This window comes from Perca fluviatilis, chromosome 19 (assembly GCF_010015445.1).
Source record: "Perca fluviatilis chromosome 19, GENO_Pfluv_1.0, whole genome shotgun sequence".
Classification (NCBI taxonomy): domain Eukaryota; kingdom Metazoa; phylum Chordata; class Actinopteri; order Perciformes; family Percidae; genus Perca; species Perca fluviatilis.
In genome coordinates this window covers 25,695,656-25,707,457 of record NC_053130.1, presented here as the reverse complement: position 1 = coordinate 25,707,457, position 11,802 = coordinate 25,695,656, and the positions used below count along the sequence as shown (strand labels likewise).

The 11,802-nt window shown below is 38.7% G+C and overlaps 1 protein-coding gene across 1 annotated transcript in view; it reads right to left on the bottom strand.

Annotated features, from left to right (window-relative positions):
- Nucleotides 1–215: 215 nt before the first annotated feature.
- vwc2 (von Willebrand factor C domain containing 2) overlaps nt 216–11,802 on the bottom strand; it is a 29,048-nt gene continuing 17,461 nt past the window's right edge. Inside the window, exon 4 of the mRNA XM_039783070.1 lies at nt 216–1,145. Coding sequence (XP_039639004.1) covers nt 994–1,145 — 152 coding nt within the window. The 3' untranslated portion in view covers nt 216–993. The remainder of the gene's footprint in view (nt 1,146–11,802) is intronic.

Here is an 11,802-nt window from a genome sequence, read left to right as displayed (position 1 = left end):
AGCATTACTAAATAGCTTAACTCTTGACAACTCATTAAAAATTTAACTGTAGCTTTTACACACGCTGTTCTTAGTCTGGAGCTTAAAAATAAAAATAAATGCTTATATCTAAAGGGTGGATTTGTACATGTTTGTCACATTCAAAGGTTACCTGTGATATGTGAAACACAAAATTGGATGAAATTGGTTCGATCCATCTCAGTGTCATTTGTTGATTCAAGTGAAATTGCAAACATTTTATTCAGTTGGAAGTCTGCGAATGTGAAATACCATCCTCTCCACAGTGTTTACTAAGTAAGTACCATTTGACCATTTACAGAGAGCAGTCTGGCATTTATTTGAAACAAGAACACACGATACCAAGAGAAATACAAAAAAGCACTTTCAAATCAATACACATTTGAACATCCAAAAAAAAGATAAAAGAAATTAGGAAACAGTCAAGTCCTCTAGAATTTCCTTCTGTTTTCCCGTTGTTTTTAACTCAGCACTTGATCGACTTACACAGCAATTTTGTACCCATGATTCTGAAGTGGACTGCACATAGTCTAGCCTGCACTTTGGTGGTAGAGGGACGGGTGTCAGGATTTGTCAGGTGACATCGAATGTCAAGACATTGAGATTTTCATCTCCAAAGACAGCCGTGTGTGTTCTATACATTCTGTTTTTTTGACCTCTGGTCCAATACATTGCTTAATAAAATACAGAGGCTATAAAAAATATGTGTTCACTAGTTCAGCATTAATTACTCCTTTATTTGTCTATATTCATAAATAATTCAATACATAGATAAATAGATATTCTGTGTGTGGATTATAAACTTTCATAAAAGCATTTTTTTTTTCCAGTAATACAGGAGTGACTATAAATGCTGAAATGCTCCAGGGCTTCTGTCCGACCCTGATGTCTGGTAGACTGGGTGAAAGGCCGAGAGTTTACATGCGGATTGGCGCTGGTGTTGCGTGCCAATGTCTCCTCTGACCGTGCCAGTCTTTAGCTCAGCTGGCACTCGTTCTTACTGCAGGTGGCCTGACGCTCAATCTGCCATGTGCCCTCCTCATATGTGCAGTAGCAGATTGTACACTCATCAATCTTCACCTCTCGACCGGCTGGTATCACTGATGTGTCCACGTAGCAATTTGGCCCTGTACAAGAAAAACAGGGAAATTATAAAGCAAAACCTAAAACAAGCCTTATAATATGTTTCAAAATGGTATCTCAAATTGGCCTTATATATTATTAATACAATTATTTTGTGTTGTCAGCACCATGTCACATTATTATCAATGCTGAAATTGCAGGATTTACTTAGCTTCTGTAATTTAATATGCTGTGTGAACTGTTGCTCTGGTCAAACTAGGCAGTTTATTGCTGGTGTTGTTAGGCAAACATTTGGTATTAATCTTTCATCATCTTGTAAGTCAAGTGGTCTGAGAGAAAACTAGACTTCCGCATCTCCTCCTTGGCTCTGTTTTCAGGCTTTAGAAAATCTAGCCCTTAACAGGAGACTTTGGCCAATCACAAGTGCGTTCAGAGAGAAAGCATTCCTATTGGCTGTTCTACAAATGCAGATGCCCATGCACATTCCTTCAGTGAAAGTTCTACTAACTGTAGCCAAGGGCAACAGGATTAGTTGTTACCGGGTTCAATCGCTGTGGTAACTCATGCTGAACACCTAACCTGGTCGGGAGCAGGTTAAGTTGGAGATCAGAGATCAACCGGTGTAAAAGCACCGCCTACTGACCAATCAATAGATTGATAACGGCGTCACTGTTCTTAGAAGATCAGGCGGAGCTTGGTGCGCAGAGAGAGAGAGGGAGGGAGGGAGAGAGAGAGAGGGGGGAGAAAGGGGTGGCTCATAAAAGTTAAAACATTTAGAGACCGACAACCCCGTTAACATTCCCTGATGGGTATTTTTATGAAATATATATATTTATTTAAATTATTTAAATTACATATTGGCTTATTGAGCCGTGTGTCGCCAATGTGCACATCGGTTTGAATTATGTTTTTATACTTTTTATTTGCTCTCACGATCGCTTTCCACTGCCAGGGTTGCAACTGAAATAATAGGCTAAAGCAACGACAGTTTATGGAAAGCACAAGTGTAATTATGGTCAGATCTTGTGCCTGACAGATGGGGAAGTGATATTGATAAGAGTTGTGATTTACGCGTACAGCGTCAGCTATTCTTTTTTGCCAGCTTCCTTCCTGTTTTAGGAAGCAGCGACTGTATTGCGTTTTCCCTGTAAAACCGAGTCTGTGTTCTTCATATTTATGTAGAATTATAATTTGCTCTTCTTATCTAAAACATGCGGCTCTGGTAGATGTTTGCGATTGGTCGTGGTGCGCAAACACCGCCTCTTTTATGTGAACGCGCGCGCCGCTGGATTGGGAAACCCTGGGTTGACTGAACTAGTTGTTAACCACCGTCGTGACACCGGTTATGCAGGACCGCGTTTGTTAGGGTTAGTGAAGCTGGATAACTGAAAGAAATCCAGGGCATGTTGATCTTGATTCGTAGTACAGGCCTCTGGTCTAGTGTGACCAGTAGCTTATGGCTAATATTAGCTAACGTCAGCACTGAGGATCAGTGTAAGTGACAATACTGGTAAAGTGTGTTTCTGGCTAATTAAAAGTAGCTGGGTGCTAACTGAGGACACAAGCTAACGTTAAAAGAATAGTGCCCTTGCAGCTGACTTATCAGTCCCTCCAGAAAAACACGATTATGCAATCGCATAATTCAATGCATAATCAGCCAAAGTCTGCATATTCATAAATATGCAAATATATAAATATGCCGCACTTTCGCCACATAAATTGCCGATTTCCACGCAAAATATGCGGTGCTTGCATGATTTCATAATCACCGCATTTTCGTTGCAAAAAAGTCACATATATCTTAGCAGAAAGTTGAAAAAATGTTGCATTTACTTCACACAAGAGCAGCCATTTTCCCCTGTTGCTATGGGAACGTTATGAAGTGACGTAATTGCGTGACGTGAACATCATCGAAAAAGCAGGTGTTGGCATTGACATATATAAAATGGACCAATAGACCCCGTTGCTCTGGACGGAGACCAGTGAAGGATATTAGAAGCACTTTTCCGGTGATGGCCAGCTTTACTGCGCAGCCTCCAACTGACGGAGACAACGTAAATGTGACGTGAGCAACGTGTCTGAAAGTTGTAAGTCTTCTGGTAGCTGTACCAAGAGAAATCTCAATCATTCCCAATCTTACAGAGACGGAGAGTGTAGGTATATGTAAGGAGATAACATAAGCACAGGCTAATTTTTGATCACTAACATGCTAGTTAACATTAGTAATTAAACCTAAACAGCTAACGTAAGTCGAAACTGCCTGCGAGCTTCTCCTGTACTATACGGTAATTCCTCTACTGTGCGACAGTAAGTCACTTGGTTATGACACAATCGTTAGCCTATTTTTACAAAAACGTCTGCTGGGGAGCCATAACGTGAGGTACAAGGTAATGGAGCCTTTTATACATTGTCGTGTTTCTTTAGAAATAAACAATGGACAAATAGAGTCTTTAAACGCTTCAGATGTAAAGTTATTCGCATTCAAGTGACGTAAAAAAAAAAATGGCGGTCAGCGGAATGCTAACAGGAGGTGATGGCCAGGTAGCAACAAAATGGCGCCATGGATGCCTCGAGTTCTGAAGTGAAGCTTACCCCCTTGGTTGGAGGTTGAATTTGACATGTACTTTGAGTCTCTTAAGTTGGTATCCAATAAGAAACCTATCTTAATATCTGATGTTTATTCAAATGTCTTTAAGTGCTCCTGCTGTCTATATTATTAAGGATTTTTGAAAGTCTGTCTCTTTTGTATCTTTTATTTCCCTCAGTTTAGACTATTACTTTTATTTTTACTTTAATATTATATTATTTGTATATATTTTTGTATCTTATTTGTTTACTTATTGCAATGACTGAATATCTGTAAACTATTTTTGGAAATTAAGTTTAAAAAAAGCAGGGTGTTGGGGGAATCGCTTTTTCTTCTCTTTTTCATCAAACCGCAGTTTTTGCACATTCCCGCATTTTTTGCAAGTTCCCGCAATTTCATCGCATAAAATTGCATAAATATACCGTATATTCCATTGCATTTTTTAAGAAAACGTGCCGCATAATCAAGGATTTTTGCCCGCAACAATCACAAAAAAACTCCGCTTTTTTTCTGGAAGGACTGACTTATGTACTAGAATTGCTGTATCTCAGTTAGCTTGTTAGCCTAAAGACTTCCCAAATAGCCTTAGCTGCATCTACCAACATGAATGGCTGTTTTTTTTATGTGACCAGGGAGTTGTTCTCTGGATTCTAAGTTTGCCAAATGTGTTTGCTCAACAAATGTGGTTATTTGGCTCTGGTTATTACCATTATACAGAGCACAGAGCACAGAGCCCTCTTCATGCTAATTGTTGTTGCCTTCGTTCCACTGTGCATTTTGTAGTTTCCAAAGAGCTGAATTATGTTGCTAGTGCTATTCTAAGATAAATTATCCTACTGCTCTTGCTAATAAAATAGCCTAATACAGCCTACCACATTTTTTCAACAAAACATATTTCATATACTGTATTTGATGTTGTATTGTAGCCTATATTTTGTAATAATTAAATGACAAGGTTTTAATAACGTTTCTGTTTTAATGAAAGACGCAAGCTGAAGTAGGTCAATGCTCTGACAAAGTGCTTACATTTTAATAACTAGTAGATAGTCATTTATATGAGCATATGTATACCAGATATAAGAGGATTATGAGCAGAATTACCCAGCCACATATTTCAGCTTTCCACAAAGAAAACCCTCTATGAGAAAATACATTGTGGAACGTAGGCCAATGGGAAACAAGCTTCAAAAGTAGGACAGGACTTCAGTTTTGGTTTTAACGCTACTTTTAGATGCCATGTCTGTTGCAATGGCCACATTCCCATATGGAGTTCAGTGCTGTTAGTCATCTTATCTTGTTTCTTTATCATAACTTTTATGACATCCTAGCAAACTTGACTGCAGGCAGTCAAAGAAGAGAAAAAACACAAGAGACCAAATGAGAAAAAAAAGAGACCCTTCATTTCATTTCTCTCAGTGGAAAATGGGCTCTCTCTCGTCTGAGTTTTCATTGATTGCTTCCCAAAATAGTGTTATAAGAGGCACAGAAAAAATACACAAGCATCAAGATTTCTGACATGATTTCATTCAGAATGAAACCAATGCTGATCACATTTAACATGGGTCCCTTTAAAGGTGGAATTAGCAGTTTGTGACATTTTCACCTCCAATCTGCCATGAATCATCAATTGGCTTTGTATCCGCTTGTCAAAATAGCTGCGTGACCACTCATGATTTATGTATGGGAGCATTTTCATTCTGGAAGACCAAGCACCCTTCAGGAAACAAAAGCATCCTGAGATTACGATGATTACGCTGAATTCTTAAGGACCCCATTCACATGATTATCTCTTCCACTGTCTTCTTCTGGGATTCAGACATTTAACCCAAGTTTTTTTTTAATTCAGACTCAAATTTAATTCCATTATAATGCGCACATGAGAGGTATTCAATGGTATTTGTTCCACACTCCTTAAATTGGCTACACCACAAGTAAAGCAGAAATCTTGCTGAAGGCAGCCTTCCTCCATAACTTCAAGGTTGGAATGCAGAGTGGGAATTGTGCATAAAAAAAACAAATTAAGCACTGTTACACAGTGCTTTAATATAGTTCTGAAGTGCACCCCAAGGGACTGTTCTTTTTTTATTATTTTGAAGGAAATTGGATCTCACTAATGGAAATTTTGAAGTTGAAGGTAGTAGTTGTAAGCCGCACAGAGACGTGCAAAGAAATCAACTACCACTGGAGCCTGGCTTATTTTGTGGCTTCCTTCTGTCACAATACCAAACATAGAGGTCTTCCTTGCATTATCTACAGCAGAGATCTTCAACAGGCTGTCCGTGACCCATGGAGGGGCCTCAGAGTTAGTGCAGGGGGGGCCGCCAAATTATGTTAAAAAGATAATTTTTTGAAAGTTTATTTTTTCAAAATTAAAATGGCCGAAAATATACATTAACATGAATCCAACATATTAACAGCAAAAATGAATTGGCCTATTGGTGAAAAAACATTTAATTTACATATTAAAGATAAGCTTAGGCAACTATGGGCAAGGTGGCCACTATGGCAGCCATACAGTTAAGTTTAAGGATTCACTGTTCCACATGTATGTCTAACATAAAAACATGATGTATAAATAATATATTAATATCCATTTATTTAAATCCATCCAAAACAGTTTAATATGCAGCTCCATTTTATACAGTATATGTGATAGGGGGTCCCTACTCCGTTTCTCTTTTAGCTAAGGGGTCCTTAGCCTAAAAAACGTTAAAGACCCCTCATCTACAGCATTACCTTCTTTGGTACTATGCGTAATGCGAAGACTTTTGTCTCATAAGGGTGCCTCTGTCCTCAACCAGTGGCTGGAAAAAATATCTCATAAATCATCCATTATCTCTCATGCCGCACTGCAAAATATAAACACTGCGAAATTGCTTCCACAACAGCAGGTATAGCATAACAATGGCTATTTCCCTTAGACTAACAAGGTCTTGAGCCACTCTGTTGTATAATTAAGATGCTGATAAATGGGGAGTCTTTCAGCTGCAGCCACTGCATTTCATTGGACAGCAGCACCCAGAATGAGCGTGTTGGCACATCAATCAATGTGAATAGTTTGCAGAGGCCTGTCAAAATGTCAACCCAAACACATTTATAAGTCTTCAGATGAACAAGCACACACCCAATCTGAATAACAACTGTGGCCCAGGCTGCTGTCGCTACTGATTCATCATCATTAGCGACATTTAGAACACAATGTCTCAAATAAAAGATGCACATGTCAAGGATATGCTAGTTGAGAAAAATGCAAAAAATAACAATGCACTTTACAAAATAAATCAAAAGTACTTCCTCCTGGAGCTGGGATTAAACCACAGCCTGTCAGCCAGTCACTCACAGTAGCATGACACTCATTTGTGTTAATTAATGCATGGATTCGGCGCCCCTGTGCTTACTCATTGCTGTCACCCTATTAATCTGCCATTCATATAACACCCACCTTTTTGCCATTGCTTCATTAATATAATACATCCCTGTCTCTCCATCACTATCTGTCTTTCTGTGCCTCTCTGTGGCAAAAAAGAGATTTTTATAGGCACATCAGGCTTCAGAGCTTTTTAACAAGAGGCAGAGACAAATGGACTGTGCATGTTCACGAACAGTTGGACCCAAACTGTCGCTACAGCGTGTAAGAAGTTGGCATGGGCAGCGTGTGAAAAACATGGCCATTAGCACCTGTGGCTATTGGCTCTGTAGCAGTGCCAGATAATGGACGGGGAAACGAGGACACATCCCGACACTCTGAAATGTTAAAAAACCTTCAGAGCTCCATTATAAGGTAATGGAAAGAGAAGAATAGCAGAAATCACTCATGCTAATGCATTTCTTGAGTACATTTGCATTATAAATGCACAATAAAAAAATGCCCTTGCTTTGTAAAGACAGGAAATGGGAGAACTTTGCAAAGAGAGACTGATTTAACAACAATATAAATAATTTCTATCAGAGATTCTGTGTGAAAACGAGTTCAGACTTTTAAATATAAACCACCTCGCATTAAAGACAGTGAAAGTGAGTTTTTAAGGAAGTGCCACCTCATGTGAATGTTTATTTGCATGTCTCCAGTGACTGCGGCCACTGATCATCTTTGTGGCTGAGCAACACAGCTGCACACAAGTAGCATGACTGTCACGACCGATGTCCTTCACAGGGACGGAGCCACAAACGCTCTCTAGCCATCACAGCGGTGTCCAGGTGACAGATTTACTTAACAGTATAACTACATTTAAAGCTTTGACGTCAATCTGGAATATCTCCATTTCTGTATTTGTGAAAAATGTATTTGGAAGTCACATTAATGTTGACTTATTATTCAGAAGAAAATTAACACCGAAACTAGCAGAGCAAAGCTGAAAACCTCTCAGTGAACCCAGCAGTCCTGTAATTGTTAAGACATAATGTGACTAACTATTACCTTCATTATAGTGACCTTTCTCTATTGCAATCATAACTCTGAAGTCCAGTTGTGGAAAATTACCTTCAGATAATAAAATGTAGCTGTGTGATGAAATAATAAAACCAAAAGGTGAAAAATGAAAAACGAAAAATAACCTTTTGTGAATCCATTAAATGATGCAAAAAGTCCTACTTTCCCACTCCAGTTTATCTAAAAGGCTTTTAGTTATCATTCCTGATTACATCATGGCCAACAGTCATTGTGTAAAATGTTAAAACACACACCTTAATTCATTACAGGTCATCATTATGTTTGTTGTATACTGAAGTAACGCATTTTAAAAAGAAGCAATAATTGTACTATTAATTGAACTGTTCGCTTAACTCTCTCTTTATTTGGTTCAGGGAAGTTTACACGGCAGCAATTTGCATTGAACACGGTTACGTTTGCCAAACTCATCAGGTATTCCTCATCCTCAAATTCTTTTCCCTTGTCCAAGAAAAGCTTACTGTTTGAAAATGCAAACATTGAAGCATTGTCTTAGAACAACATTTTTATTATGTTTTGTGTTTATTATACCCTATAGGACACAAACAATGCTGCACTTTTACAGTCTCTGCATGTCTTCTATGGATCATCAGCTGTAGCGCATGCAGACTTTTTGCCATCGTATGTGCGCATAAAAGACTCATTTACAATTGTTTGTTTTTTAAAGTAATCAGCAGGAAGCAATAAAGTCAGCTGGAGACGGACAGAGTTTTAGCGTTAACATTAGCTTGTGCTAGCTGGATACATTTTAAAAACATCTGCAAACAACATTTGTCATTCTAGCCAACACGAAAACGAAGATTGATTGTTTCAAACTGACTGGGAATTATAGTAAATAGTAAATTTGCCACTGTTATCATTGTAAACTATGTATGTACCACGTGTTATCGGAAAGTTTGACAGCCGTAGCAGTAACAGTAACAAGGGGAAGCAGGGTTTAGCGAACAGTCAATTAAAAAATGAGAATTATCCACTTCAACATATGTCATAGGACATATTGGACTCCCCAGAAGAGATACGTCTCTAAAGTCATTCCAACTCCCTACTGCACGTTCTGTCAACCTGAACAAACTGGAACTTTCCTGCACATGGTCTGGAAGTGTGAACAGGTGCATGAGTTCTGGAATAAAACAACATCAATAATATCTGATGTGATAGGAAGTTGACTTCTTACTGACCCGATTGTTTTGTTACTTAATGCCGACTCTAAATTACACCTGCTTGGGAGACAGAAGAAAGTTTGGCTAGCCGGCTCGACAACAACCAAGAAAATGATGGCTCAATGCTGGCTCCCCCCCCACTCGCTTTGTATAAAACGGTGGTTGGCGTATTTTCTAGACATAGTTATGCTGGAGCTCTCTACAGCAAGGATTAACAAAGCCAAGTAATCGACTATAGACTTGTGGAAAAGCACAGCAGCACAAATATCAGACCTAATGACCTCAGCGCCACAAGAATTAGAGAAGAGTGACTAGGCAGAGTGGGATTTCTTTTTTCTTTTTTTTCCTCAAGGCCGCAGAGGGTGGGGGGTGGGAGAGGGTTTTTGTTCTTGTTCAATTTTATTTGTCTGTTCAGTATGTTAAAAATTTAAAAAACAATAAAAAATAGATAAAAAAAAAGGAGCATTCCTTTTTGCATTTATTGACTCGCTACACTATTCCTTTTCCGTGTCAAGATGAGATGGAGGCTGCTTCAAATTGACAAACCACACTATTTCACATCCACATAAACAACTTTCCTATCAGTCGTGTTTTTTTTTTGTATTTTATATTTGTATTCCTTTAAAAAAAAAAAACTGCCACATCTTTAAAGACCCTCTATGAATCATGCCTCTTTTAATTTAAATTAGTCTCCATCTCTCTTGGTAACCAGGCTACCATGTCTCGTGTTGCTCTATTTGAAGTGATTTTGGCTCGGGTTCAGGCTGTTTATCACCCCAGATTAGTGTTGACCCTAATGTCTAAGTCTTGAAGAGCACCACTTGTTCCCTCACACGTTGCCAGGGCAATACCCTGCAAGAGCAAAGGACAAGAGGGAGGGAGCCACGGCCAAGGTGCTGAGGAGAGAGGCTTCTCCTGCATAGATTTTTTTTCCCCCTAAGCATTCTTCAAAAGCAGACACTGCGAGAGAGACAACGCTTGGCTTAGAATTTACAACAAACACTTATCACGCCTATATTGTAGAAATAAAAAAAGAACACTATTGTAGAAACAAAAAAAAGAACACTATATTTTGTAGAAACAAAACATAATACTTCAAGCAGGAATGAAAACACTGACGTATAGAGAGCATGTTTTCCCTCTTTGACTTGTAATGACTAGGTGTTCTTTGCATTAATCAATATTGTTTAATCAAACTTTATGGTGGCGAGCGAGACACAAACTTTAGAGGGTATGAAACCATTTAATTGCAATGTGTTCCAGTGCTTTGAGATAATGAGTAAAAAATGATGAGAACCTGCCTCCATTCGCAGCTGTTCTTTGATATTCATGAACAACTGTCTGGGGTGGATGCTAGCGATACTTTCATCTTCCTCGCCTGGCTGTTCCCCAAGTGTCTCCTCACATACAGGCTGAATGGCACATCTGAGACAGGGTGCGCTGCCATAAGCATTGATTTTGCATGCCTGAAAAGGCCAAGATAATGCGTTTACATATTTAGTGAACTTATCAAACATTGAAATACTTCATTGTGATTTATATCAATAGTTATGAAACTGGTAAACAGGAGAAGGGCTGTTAGCTGTGTAATAAGGGTAAAAGGCAGCATGACTTGTTGAATGAGAAATCAGAGTTATTTTCTCTTTACAGATCCGATGTCTCAATCTTTCACCTCATTTGTTCCATTTTCTGCGCTTTTTTTACATATTTTTTTTAATGCTCAGTCTTTAACTCTACGACACAGTTTACTTTTCCTTTTCGGTGACATTACACATCTGGATGACTATTTAATTCTTTCCCATTAATGAGCTGAGCTTTGATCTGACACTTCGGATGCATCAGGGTTCCTGGGAGGTCTTAACATCTGTCTACATTTCAAACAACATCTGTAGACAAGACAACAACACCAACCTGAACGGGAACTCTCTGACGACCTCCAATAACCTTATTTTACATCATCAATATTTCATCACGGAGCTACCACTGCAGCGCTGTCTCGTATTGAGCACTGCATGATCAACGGTGGCGAGATGGGAGCTGACAATCAATGATCCTCATCATTTAAATCAAGGCGTCTGTAATACCTGGCAAAGAGGCGTCATGAATAAAAGACAAAGTGAAATCTAATGTGTAAGCGTTAGGAGCTGAAGGAAGAATCAGTGCTGTCATTTTAGAGTGATGTCTCATTTAATTTAGTTTACGTCCGATTAATGTATCATCCAATTATTTAATAAGGTATCTGCCTTTGTAGTTCATTTTTGAACATGTTATCTATTATGTTTACTATAAGGTGTCAAGTCTAGCATGAAATGAACTGCAAATGCAAATGTAAACGTGACAATTGAGTCTTCAGAGCGACATGTTATTATTATTATTAATTATTCGCGGGCAGAGACCTCCATTTACTCCAGTGGAAGGTGACCAGCATTGTGCAAAGTCTGACACTTACAAATTTGTTTGGTGATTGCGGAGTGTGTTTACACTTCCTGCTTACATGGTGACAACCA